The sequence below is a fragment of the Aquarana catesbeiana genome, linkage group LG03 (assembly GCF_042186555.1).
Source record: "Aquarana catesbeiana isolate 2022-GZ linkage group LG03, ASM4218655v1, whole genome shotgun sequence".
Lineage (NCBI taxonomy): Eukaryota > Metazoa > Chordata > Amphibia > Anura > Ranidae > Aquarana > Aquarana catesbeiana.
The window spans coordinates 313,354,824-313,376,363 of NC_133326.1; the positions used below are offsets into that span (position 1 = coordinate 313,354,824).

At 40.5% G+C, this 21,540-nt stretch overlaps 1 protein-coding gene across 1 annotated transcript in view; it reads left to right on the forward strand.

Annotated features, from left to right (window-relative positions):
* The window catches only part of NT5DC3 (5'-nucleotidase domain containing 3), an 85,955-nt gene extending 66,912 nt beyond the window's left edge, over positions 1-19,043 (forward strand). Inside the window, exons 11-14 of the mRNA XM_073620304.1 lie at positions 3,555-3,641; positions 6,369-6,509; positions 12,189-12,253; positions 13,505-19,043. Coding sequence (XP_073476405.1) covers positions 3,555-3,641; positions 6,369-6,509; positions 12,189-12,253; positions 13,505-13,766 — 555 coding nt within the window. The 3' untranslated portion in view covers positions 13,767-19,043. The remainder of the gene's footprint in view (positions 1-3,554; positions 3,642-6,368; positions 6,510-12,188; positions 12,254-13,504) is intronic.
* The last annotated feature ends 2,497 nt before the right edge of the window (positions 19,044-21,540 follow it).

Sequence of the window (21,540 nt, forward strand, 5' to 3'; positions counted from 1 at the left end):
AACCTTTCAGGAAGTCAGATTCCGTTTTTTGTTTTATTTTCAGGGGCTAAAAAAGGCCAGAGAGCCTTAAGGCGTACTATAGCCAGGTCACTTAGAGAGGTGATTGGCCAGGCCTATCCTTGGGAGGTATGCAGATCCCAGATGGTATTAGGGCACATTCGACGAGGTCCATGGCAACGTCACAGGCAGATAGGGCTGTAGCAATGCCGGAGCAAATCTGCAAAGCGGCAACATGGTCCAGTTTCGATACCTTTTTGTCAAACACTACAGAGTGGATCTCTTGTCGACAAAGGAGCAAGCCTTTGGACGCAAGGTCTTACAAGCTGTAGTCCTGCCCTAGGGGTAAGTGCTCGTTTATCCTCTCAGGTGGCTGTCCTGAAAGACGATTAAGGGAAAAACGAAGTTACTTACTGGTAACGTTCTTTCCTGGAGTCTTTCAGGACAGCACTAGTACCCACCCGAATATTTAAATGACTTGTGATTTCCTGAAACAGGAACTGTGGTATTATGTTGATTATGTGTATCACATGTTCTTGTGTCTCCCCAGCAGACTGGAGGTGCTCTAAAACAACTGAGGAACCAGCAGGGGAGGAGGAAATTTAAAGATGGCTGGCACTGTGTTTCCTGCAGAGAGGTGGAGCCAAGGTCTCAGGTGGCTGTCCTGAAAGACTCCAGGAAAGAACATTACCAGTAAGTAACTTAGTTTTTTGGTCAGTGATTTACGCCTCATGCACGCAAATATGCGCAATTGCACACAAATGTGCGTGATTGCATGCAAAATCTGGGCCAATGCAGATTTACATATTGTGGAGAACAAAAATGCAAGAATAAGTTTTCGCAAAAAAATTGCGCGAACGCATATGCATGAAAATGTGTGCAAATGCATACAAAACAAAGTCTGGAAAAGTAGGTGCTCAAACAGGAGTATCATATGCAAGAGGCCTGAATGTTGCCATTCATGATATACAGTAGACTTTTATTTTAGTAGGGGGGAGTTGCTTGGTTTTTCCTCTATTTAATTGATGTATATTTTAATATACTATTCTAGTTGAGCTGTTTTCTTTTCTTTACTTGGGGGATCTTTAAAAAAAATATAAACTGCATTACCTTTTTCTCATGACTGTTTTCAGATATATTAAATTGGGTTTAAAAGATCACATAGGTCCATTGAGTTCAACCAATAGAGAAGGAGTGAAACCTTTTTAAAGCTGTATCCATAAAACCCTATAACCACAGTTGATCCAGCAAAAAGCAGAGACCACTAATAAAGCATGCTCCAATTTGCTGCAACACAGAAAAGAAATCATACCTTTTATCCCCTATGGCAATCACATCCATTACTTCCTGGGTCAACAATCCTCTGCTATTATTTATTCTACATTAAATGTATAACTAGTTATATTTTGTACATTAAGAAAAAAATTAGTTTTGTTTTTTTTTTAAACAGTCTTTGCAGTTGAATAGAATTGGTCTTGAAGTCTGTTCCACATTTTTACAGCTTTCCGTAAAGAAGCATTTCAGTATGCAAAGATTAAAAACTAAACCACATATTCAAGATGGGGAAAGAGCAATACAGATGCTTAATTTAATGAATGTGTAAAACAAAACTTTTTTTTTTTTTTTTTAGGGTACAGTAGGGAAGGGTTAAAATCACCGCTATAATTTTTTGCCACCTGTGTGGTATTGGGGAGATTTCTCTTTACCTGCTGTTATGTGAACAGAAGAGGAGATGAGAGCTAATCTTTCATCTTAGACTACTGTCATAGGATCTAGTGTCCCCACTGGAAGATTTCTCCTCTATTCCTCTTCTTGTAACAACTCAAAATGTTGGAATGCCCTTCACTTCTATTCTGTGTCAGTGGTCACCAGGAAAAAAGTGCACATCTGTAGCTGGAGCACAGGTAGTAATTCGAACAATGATTTACAGTATCTCACAAAAGTGAGTACAGCCTTCACATTTTTTGTAAATATTTTATTATATCTTTTCATGTGACAACACTGAAGAAATGACACTTTACATTGTAGCAAAGTAGTAAGGCAACAAAAGTGAGTACACCTCTAAATGAAAATGTCAAAATTGGGCCCAATTAACCATTTTCCCTCCCCTGTGCCATGTGACTTGTTAGTGTTACAAGGTCTCAGGTGTGAATGGGGAGCAGGTGTGTTAAATTTGGTATTGCTCTCATACTGGTCATTGGAAGTTCCACATGGCACCTCATGGCAAAGAACTCTCTGAGGATCTAAAAAAAGAATTGTTGCTCTACATAAAGATGTCCTAGGCTATAAGAAGATTGCCAAGACCCTGAAACAAAGCTGCAGCACAGTGGCCATACAGCGGTTTAACAGGGCAGGTTCCAATCAGAATGGGCCCTCCCATGGTTGACCAAAGAAGTTGAGTGCACGTGCTCGGCGTCATATCCAGAGGTTGTCTTTGGGAAATGGACATATGAGTGCTGCCAACATTGCTTCAGAGATTGAAGGGGTGGGGGTAAGCCTGTCAGTGCTCAGACCATACGCCTCACACTGCATCAAATTGGTCTGCATGGCTGTCGTCCCAGAAGGAAACCTCTTCTATAGATGATGCACAAGAAAGCAGTTTGAAGACAAGACTAAGGACATGGATTACTGGAACCATGCCCTGTGGTCTGATGAGACCAAGAAACTTATTTAGTTCAGATGGTGTCAAGTGTGTGTGGCGGCAACCAGTTGAGGAGCACAAGGACAAGTGTGTCTTGCCTACAGTCAAGCTTAGTGGTGGGAGTGTCATGGGCTGGGGCTACATGACTGCTGCCGACACTGGGGAGCTACAGTTCATTGAGGGAATCATGAATGCAAACATGTACTGTGACATACTGAAGCTGAGCATGATCCCCTCCCTTCAGGGACTGGGTCTCAGGGCAGTATTCCAACATAATGACCCCAAACACTCCTCCAAGTTGACCACTGCCTTGCTAAAGAAGCTGAGGGTAGAGGTGATGGACTGGCCAAGCATGTCTCCAGGCCTAAACCCTATTAAGCATCTGTGGGGCATTCTCAACTGGAATGTCATCATGGAGGATGTTGTCATGGAGCAGTGGAAGAGGACTCCAGTGGCAACCTGTAAAGCTCTGCTGAACTCCATGCCCAAGAGGGTTAAGGCAGTGCTGGAAAATAACTGTGGCCACACAAAATATTGACACTTTGGGCCAAATTTGGACATTTTCACTTAGGGGTATACTCACTTTTGTTGCCAGTGGTTTAGACATTAATGGCTGTGTTGTTATTTTGAGGGGACAGCAAATTTACACTGTTATACAAGCTGTACACTCACTACTTTACATTTGTAGCAAAGTGTCATTTCTTCATTGTTGTCACATGAAAAGATATAACAATATATTTACAAAAATGTGAGGGGTGTACTCACTTTTACTACTGTAAATGTTTCCCTCATAAACAAGTTTTGGTAGATGCACATTACCATTTAAATGTTACATGACCTTTTATTATTTGCTTTAAATATCTGCAAATTTATACTATAATTGCTATCTTACATTAATGCCTTCTGGTTTTTTTAGGGAAATTTATTTGAATTTCTCAAGCTTACTGGCTGGAGTGGATCAAAAGTGTTGTACTTTGGTGATCATATATACAGTGACTTGGCGGTAAGGAGCTTTTCTAATCTATTTTACATTTTTTATAGCTGATGTATAGTGGGTTTACCTACCCCTGGATAAATATTGTAACAACACGTGAAACCATAAAATAATGCTATGTTGGGAAGTCACCACTCCCTGGTTATTTCATCTGAAATGTCACAATCGCCATCTTATCCAATCAAAAAACCCTACCTAAATGTAATTTTACTTGCCTAAATCCATGGTCATTAGATGTACCAGCCCCCAGTCTTTTATTTCCTATGTACAGGAGGCAGTGTCCTTTGAGTATCCACATCACTGCCTGCATGATTTAGACACTTTGTTGGCTGTCCAGTGGGTGGGATCCTTTCAGGATTCGGCTATTGATGATGTTAGCATAAAGAGACCAGCTGGCGAAGGATTAGCAGTCCCCCACACCCAGAAACTGGGTCTGTGAGGGACTCGAATGGCTGATTTAGGTGGGTATATATCGCTGCCACACACGGTATTTCATATGGGGGGGGAGGAAGAATGGGTAAGAAGGTGTGGGCAGGAGAGGCAGAGGGTGTTTCAATTTTGCTGGAACGTGGACCATTTATTAAACATTTCTAACCTGAGCTTTTTTTTTTTTTTTTTTTTTTTTTTTTTTTGGGAAAAAAAGTTGAATTGGAGGGTTTAATTCTCCTTTTTAAAATCAAATATGTCTGTACAGTGAAAATCCTGTGCAAGATTTCAGTCCTTCATGGTGTAGTGTGTTACCAATTGTTTTCCTGGTGACTTTGGTCCCAGCTGCCTTGAGATCATTGACAAGGTTCTCCTGTGTAATTCTGGGCTGATTCCTCACCGTTCCCATGATCATTGAAACTCCACAAGGTGAGATCTTGCATGGAGCCCCAGACCGAGGGAGATGACAGTTATTTTGTGTTTCTTCTATTTGCGAATAATCGCATCAACTGTTGTCGCCCTCTCACCCGGCTGCTTAGCAATGGTCTTGTAGCCCATTCCAGCCTTGTCTACTATCTTGTCCCTGACATCCTTGGATAGCTCTTTGGTCTTGGCCATGGTGGAAAGATTGGAATCTGATTGATTGCTGCTTCTATACGGAGAACAAGCTGAGTTTAGGAGCACTCCCTTAAAGAGTGTTCCTAATCTCAGCTCTTTACCTGTATAGTAGACACCTGAAAGCCAGAAATCTTGCTGATAGGGGATAAAATACTTATTTCACTCATTACTTAACTTTTTTAAAAGGAATTTTTCTGGATTTTTTTTTGTTCTCTCTCACTGTTAAAATAAACCTACCATTAAAATTTATAGACTGATCATTTCTTTGTCAGTGGGCAAATGTACAAAATCAGCAGGGGATCAAATACTTTTTTCCCTCACTGTACTGTATAGAAAATCTTCCTCATGTAATTGAGTCACTGCTTTTCTCACAATTTTTTTTCTCATATTTTAACACTGGCATTGATAATGTTATTACAGCAAACTATTTTCCACTTAGCATTTTTACAGCAAGTGCTTCTTCCTCAATTACCCCAAATATTGCTTTCATGTAAATATCACTAAACTATAAAAATGTATTTTTTCCTTTTAAAGCAATTGGACATTTTGTGTTTATTTTTTATTTATTTTTTTTCTTCCCTCCCTTTAAATCCCCTCTCTGGGTAAGATTTTAAGGTAAAGGCAACACTTTTTTTTATTTTTTTAAATTTGGATAGAGTAAGGGTGGGTTATAATCCTTGTCATATATATATATATTTTTTTTTTTCTTTTTGCCATCTGTGCCTCATATGGGAGATTTTCCTTCACCTCCTGTCTCACAGCCAAAATAGGAGATGGGAGAAAATCCCTCCAAATTGAGGGAATGTCGGGTTGTCGGCAGGTTTAGCTGAAGTCCCCATTGGAAGATTTCCCCTATATTACTGTTCCAATGTCAACCCAAACTTGGTATCTTCTTTTACTTTTACTTTCACTTTCGATGATGGTAAACATGACAAATAGAGAGGGTGAATTTTCCTGACAGGGGTTCTAATCACTCTCCACTCTATTCAAAACTAGTTTTTTTTTTTTTTTTTTTTTACATTTGAATCTACTCTTTTTTTAGACTATCACAATTTCTGTGTATAGCTGTACTTAAAGTGGAACTTCAGTCATTTTTTTTCAACTTTCCATCTATTAAATTTTCTGCCCTTGTTGTTTTAACTTTGGATAGTAAAACTTTTTTTTTTCCTGCCAGTAAATATCTTCTACAGCTCACTTCCTGTTTCTTGTCTGGTAAAAAGCCTAGGCTTATGACATCATGCACAGCTCTCTTGCTCTCTTGAGTTTGCCAGGAAGGGAGGGGGATGAGTCCTAATAGGGCCAATGAAAGCTGCAGAGCTGGGGGTGTGGTTCTGTGTGTCTGTGTAAATCCAGAAAGTGAACAGGCAGCAGGTTCAGCTGCCCACAGTTAAAATGGTTGCAGCCAGACTTGGAGGGAAATTTCTGCAGCATATTGGGCAAGTACAGAATCGCAGTATGTATAAAATAATATGCAAAGTGGTTGCAGGGAAGCTTCAGAATGGCAAATATGTTTTTTATTACAAATTAAGTGAGCAGACTGCAGTTCCTCTTTTAACGTTATGGATACAAAACTCTTCCCGATTTCAAATTCTGTCTTGAGACAGGTTACAATACACAATACACAATATACAATAACATTTTAGGCTATCTCGAATCTCAACAGTATTCTTATTCTCTTGTCTTGCTCAACAGGATTTGACATTGAAGCATGGGTGGAGGACAGGCGCTATTATTCCAGAACTGAAATCAGAGCTTACAATTATGAATACAACAGAGTATATTCAGACAATGGCCTGGCTTCAGGGGTTAACTGGGTTACTTGAACGTATGCAGGTATGTTGAATGAATAGTATTGAATTTAAAAGTGATTTTTTTTTTTACTTAAAAATCATGGGTATAGTAATCTACAATCCTATTTTCAAAAACAACTGTCAAGAAAAGGTAACACTCTTCGATGCTTAGCAGCAAATGTATTAATGCAGGCCATAAATCAGGGATGTCAAACTCATTGCGGGCCGCATCAGCATTATGGTTGTCCTCAAAGAGCTGGTTGTATCTGTAAGACTATATAAATGTATGCAGGGCTTTTTTTTTTTTTTTTTTTCTTCAGAGAATAGGTGCAGGAACTCGACCAACCCCCCTGCCGAACCGCACTGATCGGTGGGTGTGGGAAGATTTTAAGAGTGTACTGTGTACAGAGTGCAGGGTTCAGGGGTGCACTGTGTACAGAGTGCAGGGTTCAGGGGTGTGCTGTGCAGAGTTCAGCTCCCCTTCCCATATTGTCCACATCTCATTTCCACCTCTCCCCCTGGGTGTGAGGGCCATATGAAATGGCCTGGCAGGCCGGGTTTTGGCATGCGGTTCTTGTGTTTGATACACGTGCCATAGTTAATTGAATTTTCTTTCTTTCCAGCACGGTTGGAAGCAGAGCCGATCCGCCCTATACGCTCACTACGCAAGCTGCGTAGGGCCCCGCCGCTGTGGGGGGGGCCCCCCAAGGGCGGATCGGCTCTGCTCAGGGCCAGACTGGCCTACTGGGATACCGGGACATTTCCCAGTAGGTTGCCTGCCCTGGGGCCGCTTTGAGCAAGCTGTGGCTGCAGCGTAGCTCAAAGCAGAATACCCCTGTGTCACCAAGCTCAGTGTGAAATGATTGGCACGGTAAGACTGCAATGATGAGCACAGTAAGGCTACATTGATTGGTACAGTGAGGTGGAAATGATTGGCACGGTAAGGCGGCAATGATGGGCACAGTGAGACTACATTGTTTGGCACGGTAAGGCGGCAATGTTTGGCACGGTAAGGCGGCAATGTTTGGCACGGTAAGGCGGCAATGTTTGGCACGGTAAGGCGGCAATGTTTGGCACGGTAAGGCGGCAATGTTTGGCACGGTAAGGAGGCAATGATGGGCACAGTGAGGCAGCAATGATGGGCACAGTGAGGCAGCAATGATGGGCACAGTGAGGCAGCAATGATGGGCACAGTGAGGCAGCAATGATGGGCACAGTGAGGCTACATTGATTGGCATGGTGAGGTGGCAATGAGGGGGCACGGTGTTGCTGCAGTGATGGGCACGGTGTTGCGGCAGTGATGGGCACGGTGTTGCGGCAGTGATGGGCACGGTGAGGTGGCAGTGATGGGCACGGTGAGGTGGCAGTGATGGGCACGGTGAGGTGGCAGTGATGGGCACGGTGAGGCGGCAATGATGGGCACGGTGAGGCGGGGGGGCTCTGTGCAGACTCTGATGTAAGGAGGGCATCTGTGCAGACTCTGATGTTAGGGAGTCCTCTGTGCGGACTCTGATGTAAAGGGGACCTCTGTGCGGACTCTGATGTAAGGGGGACCTCTGTGCGGACTCTGATGTAAGGGGGACCTCTGTGCGGACTCTGATGTAAGGGGGACCTCTGTGCGGACTCTGATGTAAGGGGGACCTCTGTGCGGATTCTGATGTAAGGGGGACTTCTGTGCGGACTCTGATGTAAGGAGGGGCTCTCTGGGGACCCTAATGTAGGGGGAGACTCTCTGGGGACACTGATTTAAGGGGGGCTTTCTGGGGACCCTGATGTAAGTAGGGAGGCTCTCTGGAGACCCTAATGTAGGGGGAGGCTCTCTGGAGACCCTAATGTAGGGGGAGGCTCTCTGGAGACCCTAATGTAGGGGGAGGCTCTCTGGAGACCCTAATGTAGGGGGAGGCTCTCTGGAGACCCTAATGTAGGGGAAGGCTCTCTGGGGACCCTAATGTAGGGGGAGACTCTCTGGGGACCCTGATGTAGGGGAAGACTTTCTGGGGACCCTGATGTAAGTAGGGAGGCTCTCTGGAGACCCTAATGTAAGTAGGGGATCTCTGGGGACCCTGATGGAAGTGGGGGGATCCGCACTCAGATATGTATTACGCACGTATATTATATACATGTGTGTTCTATATTGTTGTACTTTATTCTTTGACTGTTTTGTTTAAAGGAGGGAGGATTGTATTGGGAGCACTGAAGTGTCAGGTGAGACTGTGTGGCAATGGCAAATGGTTTACATAGCTCACAGCATCACGGGTCAGGTAGAGGGCCCCTTAGCAGAATTTTGCTTAGGTCGGTCAGGATCGGCACTGGGTGGAAGGAAAGAAAATTGCTTGATTTCTCCATCAGCATAGTCTATGTTGATGGGAGAATCCCTCAAGCAGCTCTATTGTGTTCTGCCGGCGGGGAGCCTTCCCAGCCTGCAGAACACAATGATTACTGCTAGTGGATGTAGCCTCCAGCAGTGATTGGATGCAAAAAAAATCAGACGGGCTGGCTGTATCCAAGTAGATCGATGGATTAACTTGAGTACAGCCAGCCTGCCTATAGATGGATCGAATCTCTTCGGGTCCCTGCTGAACCAGCCAAGATTCGATCCATCTATGGCCAGCTTTAGAATTTTGGTATTAAAGTTTTTACCGTATTACACAAAGTCCTGGGAACTAAAACTCCTTTTGAGGACACCTCTGATAATGCCTTGCAATTCTAGAATTTTCAGTAAATCACTTTGCTAATGTATTTTTGGCTAAATGTCCTGAGAAGGCCTGAATGAGCACATTCTTCCCTCTCCGTGAAGAGGGAAGTTGATTCACAGCTATTTGGTATGAAGTTTTTATTTTTTTCTAAAGATTGGACCTTCCATATTCCTCCATTATTGTAATTCTGAATTGTAAACTGCAGCTCCAGAATGCAGATCTGGTTAAGTACCCATAGTTGGATTATGATGGCTGTAGAGCATTTATGGAAACCTGTACCAAAGAAATATATATAGGCAGCCATTGCTGGCCTCCTCCTATAGAATGTACTAGTTGCCTGATTGTCATGCTTGTCAATACTATCCAAGGTGGTTCACTTTTCAGAGGGTTTTTGACAGATCTGTCGGCTGCTCGCCGTCTGCGTTAACTCTGAAGTGACCAAGCCACTGCGCTGCAACCATGTGCATTGAACACCGTTGCAGGGCAGCCCCATTCGCTTGATACATTAAACCCCTGGTCACATTCGATGGGCAGTACCACCGCTGAATGGGACCGTGGGTTTAATTCTTGCTGCATCTGCAAAGTAAAGCATCACGGCCACGTCTGCATGTGCTTGTGGGCACCCTTGTGGCTGAGAATGTGCACTCTGTGTGTGTGTGCGTGTGTGTGCGCACGCGTGTGTGTGTGTGTGTGTGTGTGTGTGTGTGTTTTTTTTTTTTTTCTTTTGTTTTTTTAATTGTAGCCAACTGTCTTTTGTTCCCATTATGGAGAGGTGCTAATAGACACATGCTTGGACTGTGTATATTATTGTGCTTGATGACTGTGCCAGCTTTGGTTAGCTGCATGTTTGTAGGTTTATTTGAGAAGAGGCTTAGCAAGTCTATTTTTGTCTTCCATTATGTAGCTAAAGATCTTCTAGCTTGGAAGGCTAGAACATTGGCTGTAACATTGATGATACAGGATACACAATAGACCTTGCATATAAATATGTTGTGAATGACAGCACAGAACAAATGGAGATGGACGTTAATGACATATTTGAAAGGCCACCTGGCTTATTCCAATTTAATTTATCAGTTGCACGTTCTTAAAATTAAGAAATTAGTATAATTTTTTTATTTTGATGCATTTCTTTTTTGTAACAGTTAAAAACAAAAATGTATCTTAGACAAGATCACCTGTAGTGCTGGTCATACACATGGCCATTTTTGGAAAAATGTAAAAGCTTTTGTTTAGAATTGGACAAGCTTCTGCTGATTTTTGTTTTTCAATGTAAATGTTCCACGTTATCAGAGTATGTGTGTTAAGGGGTGGCTGTTTGTTGCATTCAATTATAGATTGCTTTTCTTGCAGTGTGCCTTATTAAACCATATTACTGTAGATATTCGCCAGCACACCAAGGATCTTTAATTCCGTCCAAACGTTTTTTTATTGAAGAAAGATCACATCACAAAACAGTGTAGTGCAATGTTTCGGAGCCATGTAGGGCCCCTTCGTCAGGCATGCGATTGGGTTCTGCCTGGCTCTGAAAGATTGCACTACACTGTTTTGTGACATGATCTTTCTTCAATAAAAAAACGTTTGGACGTAATTGAAGATCCTTGGCGTGCTGGTGAATATCTACAGTATTGTGTATGTTCTAGTGTCCAGCTGGTGGTTGCTACACCACATGGTTCCTTAGGAGCTCATTCCAGGAATGTGTGCGATGGGAATATGGACCGTGTACTATTAAACCATGTGGCACAGCTCCTCTCTATTCAATATGCTGTACAGTCTTCCACAAACATGGCTCCACATTATACACTCTTCTATATATCATGTACTCCACACTCTCTCTCTTTCTTGTGTTCACTTAGGTCTGTGGATGATGGTGTCCCAAAATATCTACAGTGCTTTGAAAAAGTATTCATACCCCTTGACATTTTCCACATTTGGTCTTGTTACAACCAAAAACATGTTTTTTATTGGTATTTTATGTGATAGACCAACACAAAGTGACACACAATTGTGAAGTGGAAGGAAAATGATAAATGGTTTTCAAATTTGTTTTACAAATGAATATGTGGAAAGTGTGGCGTGCATGTGTATTCAGCCCCCCTGAGTCAATACTTTGTAGAAGCACCTTACGCTGCAATTACAGATGCAAGTCTCTTTGGGATGTTTCTACCAGCTTTCCACATCTAGAGTGAATTTTTGCCCATTCTTCTTTGCAAAATAGCTCAAGCTCTGTCGGATTAGATGGAGAGCGTCTGTGAACAGCAATTTTCAAGTCTTGCCACAGATTCTCAATTGGATTTAGGTCTGGACTTTGACTGGGCCATTCTAACACCTGAATCTGCTTTGATGTAAAACATTCCATTGTAGTTCTGGCTGTATGTTTAGGGTCGTTGTCCTGCTGGAAGGTAGAGCTGCACAATTAATCGCCAAGAATCGTTATCGCGATCTTGATTAAAGTGTTTCACAATTCTTTCTATGCAAAGAATTCTCTGTGCTCTTCTGAAGCCACAGCCCTCAAAAGAAAGGAAGAGAAAAACCGGGCAGTCTGCCAAGAAACAAAACATTCTTTATCAGTTGAACTTAAGTATAAACATTGTAACAATTTGTCAACGGAATGGACTTCCAGTGTAAGTGAAAAAAGTTTAACCACTTAAACACTAAACCTTTTTCTGACATTTGTTGGTTTCAAGTTAAAATCTTCTTTTTTTTTTTTTTGCTAGAAAATTACTTAGAACCCCCAAACACATATATTTTTTTAGTAGGCACCCTAGAGAATAAAATGGTGGTTGTTGCAATATTTTATGTCACACTGTATTAGCGCAGCGGTCTTTCAAATGCAATTTTTTTTGGAAAAAATTACTTTAATGAATTAAAAAAAAAAAATTTATAATGTGAAAGATTTTACGTTGTGAGAATCGTGATCTTTTTATTCTAAGCAAAAAATCATGATTCTTATTTTGGCCAGAATCGTGCAGCTCTTGTATGTATGTATGTATGTATGTATTTTTATTTATTTTTTTTTTTTTTAGGTATACAGAGATGCTGAGTCACAGATGATATTGCAAGAATGGATAAAAGAGAGACAAGAAACGAGGTCTGTATTTGTTAACTTTATCCTTTATCTGTAACCTCAGGAGTCCATAGCCATTGTTCAGGCTTGGGTTTATGATGTATAGATCTTTTTGGACTCCAGAAGAATGTATGCTGACAATTGTGACTCCCTAATAGTTATTTACATTCTTATGTTGGTTCTGATCTGCATCTTCTGCCCCTCTACATTAACCACTTGACCTTTTGAAGGTTGTATCCCCTTTCAAGACCAGGGCATTTTTTGCTATTCAGTACTGTGCTACTTTAATCGACAATTGTGTGGTAATACAGCACTGGATGCAAATGCAATTTTTTTTTTTTCTTTTTCACTCAAATAGAGCTGTTTTTGGTGGTATTTGATCACCACTCGGCTTGATATTATTATTATTATTATTATTTTTTTTTTGCGCTGTAAAGGAAAAAAAATAATATATGTTCTACTTTCTGTTTATAAAACCTAACAAATAAAAAAAATAAAATCTCTTTATAAATTTAGGCCAAAATGTATTCTGCTACGTCTTTTGGTTAAAAAAAAATAATTTCCAGTAAGCATATTTTAGTTGGTTTGTGCGAAAGTTATGGTGTCTAAAAACGATGGTATGTATGCTTGAATTTACACAGCTATAGACGCTATACTGTAAGTGCAGTGTTCAGCAACTTATAGTGTGACTGTGATAAGGTGGAGGGCAATATCAGGGAGGGTCACTAACTGACACTGACATCTCTAGTGACACTAATACAGTAATTAGTGATAATACTGTACACTAACACTTCACTAATGACACTGGCTGGGAAGGGGTTAACATCTAGGGCCAATAAATGGGTTAACTGTGTGCCTAACAACAATGTGCACTGCTTTTACTTTATTGTCAGTCCCCCCCCCCCCCCCCCCCCTGCTTTGCAGTTAGAAGAAACAGCCAGGTCACTGTTCCCTGAACACAGAGTTCTGTGTTTTTTGTAAACACAGAACTCTGTGTGTGATTGGCCACAGTCTATCAGCTGACCCCAGCCAAAATCATTGGCTAAAATCTGCTTCCAAACTTGTGCTGTGTCCAATCATGGCACGGGTCGGCAGGGGGCGCATACATGCATGTCCCAAACCCAGAAGAATGGCCGCAATGTACCAGTACATCTCTCAGCCTGCAGCTACCACCTGCCCGCAGTACACCTACTGTGTGCGGGTGAAAAGTAGTTAGGGAAAGGTGGTTGAGAGACTTCACCTCTGCTATATCTAACTTCTCTTTCTGTACTGTAGGGACATGGCAAGAAAAATGTTTAACCCTCGCTTTGGAAGTATATTCAGGACGAATCATAATCCAACCTATTTTCTGAGACGGCTGGCGCGTTTCGCTGATATCTACATGGAATCTCTTAGCTGTTTACTGAACTATGATTCCCATCACACTTTCTATCCAAAGAGGACTCCTCTACAACATGAAGTTCCGATGTGGTCCGAGCAGCAGCACTCTGGAACATTTGGTATTCCGTTCTTGCAGGAAATTGCCCAGCTTAAATGAATCTCCTTTGTCACTCTCATGTTCTGCATTGGTATGGCTAATGTGGATGATAAACTTTTCATAGACTATTGCTTATAGTTGTGTCATGTGGATCATTGTTTGCAAACGTGTTTTGCAAAATACTATATGTCTTCAGAACTGAAGGTGATTGCTGGGTGATACAGCTTTATTTTTGAAGATGTTTTAGCATTTTAAAGTCTATTTTAGACACACTTCAGAATGTCTGTTTGTTTTCATGAAGCAGCTACTTTTATGTATGTAGTTGATTCAGTACAATGAAGTATGGAATTCCATATATTGGTTTCTAAAATATTTTTCAGCTTGTTTCATGAGTCTAGCTGGTCTTAAAGTTTCTTTCTATAATGTAACTAGTGGGTTGGTTTTATCCTTTTTAGTGCTAGATCAATTTCTGTAACCACCTATAAAATACAGGTACCCAAAACGTATGCCTTCATTTAGCTGTAAACCATAGTAAACAAACATATTTCCCTTACTTTAAGGTAAAAAACATATAAAATAGAAATGCCAGGGCATTATAAACGGGATCTTCTTCCCTTTTATTTTTTTATATTTTTTTTGCCACAATTTTTTTTTTTTTCATTAAATTCTCCTTCACCTTCCTCCAGAGAGAGGAAGCAGCAGGTTCTCCTGTGTAAACAGTACCACCGTAAGGCACAGAGCCTCTCTTATCGGCTCAGTGCCATTTGCCTTTGCTGTCTAATGACAGTGGGAGCAGCAGAATGGTGCGTGCACCAACATAAAAAAAAAACTGTTTTGAACTGCCTGTCAGAATAACCACTCTCCCTAGCGGTCGTTATAATACAATGGCTGGTAGTGGAGTGGTTAAGATTGCAATTGCTTACCTTTTTACATGTGAAAATGCTATATTTGCATGGCTGTCATGCCTGTTTCTTCAGTACATTTAGTCACAGGCACAGACTTTAATCTGGCATTTCTAATCTGCATACTTGTTCCAGGTAATTTACTGAAAGTACTGAAGCCATAGGATTGGCCGAACAGCCATCAACTAACCTTTTTAGAAGGATGTCGACACTAGAAGCTACTTTTTGGTTACAGATGTACTTAAATAATATATTACCCCAGCATTTCATACTCCTGATGTGTATGTTGTACCATGTACTTGTATTAAAAAGTATCCTTTTCTCTATGTATTTCTTCCTTTTGCATGAAATACCTGGTAATCCTGTCAGTCCTCCTTTCTTATTTCACACTGACTACACTAGGAAAGTGTGACTAAAACATATCCAATAAAAAATGAAAAAAGAAGAATTTCTTCATAACTTTAGGCCAATCTGTATTCTGCTCCATATTTTTGGGTAAAAAAAATCCCAGTAAGTTGTATATTGATTGGTTTGTGCAAAAGTTACAGCGCCTACCAACTATGGTGTGTAATATATACTTGAATTTTGTTTTTTTTTTTATACTAATAATGGTGGCGATCAGTGACTTATAGGGGGACTGTGATATTGCGGTGGATAATCTGACATTTTTGACACTTTGTGGGAACCAGTGACACTAATACAGTGATCAGTGCTAAAAATATGGTTTCATAGTAGGTAATGTTAACTAAAGACAATAGGCCATCCAGTTCAACCTGTGTAGGTGCACATGTGTCAGTGTCTATACTTTGCCATATCCATACTCCCCACAGTCACTACCAATTGTGTAAGAGAGTTCCACAGCCTTATTGCCCTGACAGTGAAAACACCCCTGCGCAGTTTACAGTAAACTGCTTCTTCTCCAATCTCATTGTGTGGCCCTGTGTCCTCTTGCACTCCCTGAGACGAATAGTTTTTTTTCCTAGGCTTGGATCGCCATTGAGGTATTTGTAAATCGCTATCATATCTCCTCTCAAGCGTTGTTTCTCCAGCAAGAATAAATTTAGTGTTTGTAGTCGTTCCTCGTAATTGAACTCCTGCAATCCCCTTATTAGTTTTGTTGCCTTTCTCTGGACTCTCTCCAGTTCCAGCACATCCCTTCTGAGGACTGGTGACCAGAACTGGATGGAGTACTCCAGATGTGGTCTTACCAGAGTTTTATAAAGTGGTAGGATTATAGTTTTATCCCTGGAGTATATCTTTCTTTTTTTTTATGTACGCTAATATTCTGCTGGCTTTGGTAGCTGCAGCTTGACATTGCATGCTATTGCTCAATCTGTCATCTACTAGGACCCCCAGATCCTTCTCCATCCTTGATTCCCCCAGCGGTTCTCTCCCCCAGTGTGTAGTTAGCATTTGTTTTTTGCCCCAAGTGCATTACCTTACATTTTTCCAATTTTTTTTTTTTCCATATGCACTTGTCACTGTACTGATGACACTGTCTGGGAAGGGGCTAAACATCTAGAGCGATCAAAGGGTTAAATGTGTGCCTAACCAGTGTTTTTGTGTGTACATGTGCTGTTTTCACTAAGTGATGTGCTGAATTTTGCTTCCCTGTGAAGCAGGGAATAAAATCCAGCACATCACCACTGACAGTCTGCCTCCTTGCCGATCAGCGGTGCAGGTGGTCGTTCTTTGGCCGGCACCCACTGATCGGCTTCTGCTGTGACTAATCACAGCAGAAGCAGCGCGCCCCCTACCCAGAAGAGCCGAATAACATATATGTCCGCGGTTCTGCACAGAACACCCGCCCTGTAGCAGTAAAGCTACAATAGGGCGGTCGTTAACTGGCTAGTGTGGTCAGTTTTCTGACTCTGCTGGAAGAACAGCCTGCTTGTCGTCCAATAATAAGACTTGTGCTGACATGCTCCTCTGCACACCCATTCACTGGGAAGATCAGTGTGCTTCTGTTTCTCCACCCCCACCTCCCTAAGCCCCTTATGCAGCTGAGACAAGAGATTGTGACCACTTATTAAAAAGATATTTATATAAAGGTATTTTTTGAATATGATATATCAGTGATTCTCAACCAGGGTTCCTCCAGAGGTTGCTAGGGGTTCCTTCAGCATTGGGCAATTTCTGCCTCTCAGATAAGTTCCCACCATTCCCAAAATCCCATTGATCTTTTTAGCTATCTGTAAGGAGGTAATTCTTCCCAATGACCACAAGTGTAAGGACCATTCTTCCCACTGACCATCACACTAATGTATCATGAATTGTTGATTTTGAATTTTTGTGACTCAAAAGTCATTGTATTGAAACAAATTCAGATCAGGAAAGTCAGAAATAAGTCAGAGCTCTTATCAGCATACTTGTTCCTGGGCAGTGATTCAAATAATAAATAATTTGGATCAGCAAGATAGCCAGGGAGCCTGTATTTTTAGAAGGGGGGGGGGGGTTAGTAAATTTGAAACTAATTTCACAGCAAAGATTGTGTCCCGTTTTTTATTATTTTGGGGTCCATCAATGACTGCTCTGTGTGTACACAGAGGTTCATACTATCCTTAAATTCGGCACAGCATAATTTCACAGTTTAGGCCTGTGCAATATAAAGTGCATACGGGCTTCCTATGTGCAGATTACCTGTGACAGCAAGAACTCTGCTGGGATTGATCCTCCACCTTAGTACATGTTAGGAATTCCCTTCCCTACTTAACAGTCTTCTTTCACGTAACTGTAGTGTGTGTGTGCGTGTGTGTATTTGGGTCTGGTGATGTTATGTACATACATATTTTATTTTCGCTTGCATTATCTGAAAATATTTGTTTACATATTGTGTTATTTTCTAGTACAATAAAATGTAGATGGTTTTTATTGAAATGCTTTTGTTTTAAATAGCCAATTTTAACATTTTACTACAAATGGACTTTTGTACATGTGATAGGGTATTGCAAATGTTTTTTTCTGCAGCATTCAGCTGCCCTTTATTTTCACTTTTTCTAGAACTGTTCAGAAAAATGTGCGTACTTTCTTAATCTGCATCCTTAGATCATGAATGTAAAGACTGAATTACATATGAATTGTATGATGACTTGCCTTTTGACCTGCTATTGTATTTAAAGAGGATATCTTTCCTCTGTAGCCATTATCACATAAAGCTCTATCAAGAACAAACATGACATACAAACTACACTTCTTATAATACATCTATAAAAATTTGATGTTCATTTAGGAAGATATAGATGGACCTGATTTTATTAGTGAGAGATTGGACTGGACAACCTGTTCTTCCAAAACCTCTCATTGGCGTTAGAAACATTTCCTGGAATGTCCCACTATTAGCAGTGACTGGTCACATTAGTGCAAAATATTAGCCCTTTACAGACTGGAAAGGGAAAAAAAAAAAAAATTTTTTTAAAATATATACTAGCGGATGGCCATTTCCCAAAAGACTGGCCTTCTTGTGGCTAGTCTCAGTACTGTAGTGGAGTCATGATGCACTGTAAACAGTATGAAAGTGGCTGCAAAGCACTAGGAAGACTATCCTGAGAGCTGTAATAGTGGCCATGCTAAAAGTGGACCATTAATATTGGGTGACCACCAACATTAAATGTTCCTGAACACATATTCAGTTCTCTTTTTTTTTATGGTGCAGGAGCTAGTATTGAAGGTAAGTAAACCCGACAGCAGCAAAGCTGACTTATTACCCAACTATATTAAACTTTTATGGCGCTGTGGAGAACATCAGGTGTGGGTGCAGAAAGAGGCTGTGGGGAGCTCAGTATATCATTGATTTTTGTAAAGATGCTTTGATGCCAGTAACCTTTAGCAATCTCTATTATAGCTTTCTATGTTCAGCACTTTGGTAATATCGGGGTCACAACTGATGTCCTGTATGTCTAACATATTTGAGTGCTACAGATTTAGGCTTTCTGGGAACCCGCCACAGCTCGTAGTTTAACTTTTCTTCCCATAGACCGTGTTCCTCCAGAGGTTGCTAGAGGTTCAATGAGCACTTTCTGCCTCTCAGATAAGTTCCTACTGACAGCAATTATCTTTTTGGCTATCTATAATGGGGGGGGGGGGGGGATTCTTCCCAATGACCACAAGTGCAAGGAGCATTCTTCCCACTGACTATCACACTATTGTATCACGAGTTGTAGATATAGACCTTTTTAACAGGAGTTCCCTGAGACTGGAAACTTATTTCAAGGGTTCCTCTGTGATGAAAAGGTTGAGAAAGGCTGCTATAGATTCACTTTATTGTGCCTTTACAGTGAGACTTGGGGGACACCCAAAAAAAAAAAAAAAACATTTTGTTTAACACAGTGCGCTACATATGAACATGGGCACCCTGCTGCATTGTATACATTAATTGTGACAACTATACATCAACATGTGTCCATGAAAAACACTAACCTCTTTCCCTACTGACACCTTTTAAAATCCACATCCGTCAGGCAAACGAAACCAAAGTAAGTTTCTCTAATTTGAAGACCAAGTACTGATTTAACGTTTCTAGGTACTATGTTGTACAGACAATTATAGAAGATAATAAGTTCATGTATTTTGTTGTAACATTCTTGATGTTTTATAATCTAATGTTTATCATTAAATTTAGTGTGCCCCAGACATAAATGAAGTTTTGAGGCAATGCATCTAAAGGAGACGCTGCATCTCTCCTAGATTATTTTTTTTTTTTGCAGTAATTTTCCAGATAGTAACAGTGTTATTTATCAATATTTTTAAATGTGTACTATTTTATCAATGTATTCAAATGGGTTTTGCATTTAAAACAGACCCTTGGACTCCTATCACCCTTATCTCCACAGGAGAGGACAAAGAGCTATATGTTCAAATTTCATCTGGTGAAAACTGCTATTGACAAAGGTTGAATATAGCTATTCACTTTTTGGGAAGTGGGAATGAAAGGGTCCCTCCATTATATTGCACAGGCAGGTCCCATGTTCTTCTTAAGTGAAAAACCCATTTTATCTAATTACTTGAAAGATCATTTGTTGTATGGTGTTGTAAGAATTAAATACAGAACATTTGCTATCTGTAGAATGTTTACATTGAGTATAATTAAGATAAAGATGTTGAACACTTGCAGCTTTAAAATGCATGTGATTTACCATTTGCACAATGTCCTGTTGGTGTATAAAACAAGTGCACTATAATCACTATAGCTGTAATACTACATTTTTAGCTATTTGCCTTATTGTACATTTTTATATTTTAGTTTTATGAAGTGTAGTACCTTAGTGTATCTTCAAATGATTTTATGCAGTTATGCTTCCAGTTAATCAAAATTCACACCTGATTTATATTTGCCTAATAAAAACACAGCTATAAAAAAATGAATGTATTGCAATTGGTGTTTAAATGATAAATGTATTTACAATTTTTGTGGTGAAGTTTTTGAAATTCAGTATAGTGAAAGTTGTACAGAACTATAAATATATTAAATTTCTGCTTAGATTTCAATTTGTGTACGATTTTTTTTTTTTCCTCCCTCAGACGCATTAGTTGAGACCATAGGAAACCCGATACGCATTAATATGTCGACCAAATGAAACTTCTATGCTGAGCTTGTGACTGGATGGATGTGCCTAGCTTTGCAGTCTTCCACTTTTTTTTTTTTTTCGTTTTGATCGCATATACTGTATACTATGGGGTTGATTTACTAAAGGCAAATAGTTGCTCTAGATCTGAGGGGAACATGTAAGGAGAAGGAAAAAAAAATAAAGCATTTTTGCTTGTACATGAGTGGATGATAGAAATCAGCAGAGCTTTCCCTGATTTCAGAGCTTCCCCTCCGATCTAGTGCAACTGCATTTGCAGTACATGTGTAGTTGACTATTTGCCTTTAGTAAATCAACCTTTATGTGTGTATTGTGTTAAGAGGGAGTGAGGACCTTCTTAAATGAAAACTTTGCTGAGAGAATAATTGAGGTTGAATTTGCAGATACTGCAAATGCAAGCTGTCTGGTTGACACGTTGACCCCTTTGGGCAAAGCCAGGACATGTTCTGGGTTAGTGACTCAATGTAACCAACCCAGACTAAGTATGCAGATAAGGCCTTCTAACATGCCTCCAACCTTCTTCATCTGATTTAAAGTATTAAAGCCAATGGATAGGCATAATAGCCAGTCATTTGGTATTTTCAGTATGGGAATCAGCATTAGCAGCCTCTTAAAAGGTACACAAGTACAAAGTCTAATGAGCGTGCCAAACAGTTTGAGAATCTGAAAACTTTTTCGTAATGTCAGCGCACATTGATATCCGAGGCCTCCTCTGTAGTTCCAGCTTGCAAAAGTATTCACCACCCTTGGCATTTTTCATGTTTTGTTGCCTCACAACCTGGAATTAACACGGATTGTTTGAGGATTTGCATCATTTAATTTACAGAACATGCCCACAACTGTGAAGATGTTTTTTTTTTTTTTTTTGTTTTTTATTGTGAAGCAAACAACAAATAGGACAAAATAACAGAAAAAGTCAATTCGCATAACTATTTATCCCCCTTAAGTCAATACTTTGTAGAGCCACCTTTTGCGGCTATTACAGCTCCAAGTTGCTTTGGATAAGTCTCTCTATGAGCTTGCCACATCTTACCATTGGGATTTTTGCCCATTCCTCCTTGCAAAACTGCTCCAGCTCCTTCAAGTTGGATGGTTTGCGCTTATAAACAGCAATCTTTAAGTCTGACCACAGATTTTCTATTGGATTGAGGTCTGGGCTTTGACTAGGCCATTCCAACACATTTACATGTTGCCTCTTAAACCACTCAAGTATTGCTTTAGCAGTGTGTTTGGGGTCATTGTCCTGCTGGAGGGTGAACCTCCGTCCTAGCCTCAAATCACACACAGAGTGGTACAGGTTTTTCTCAAGAATATCCCTGTATTTAGCACCATCCATCTTTCCCTCAGCTC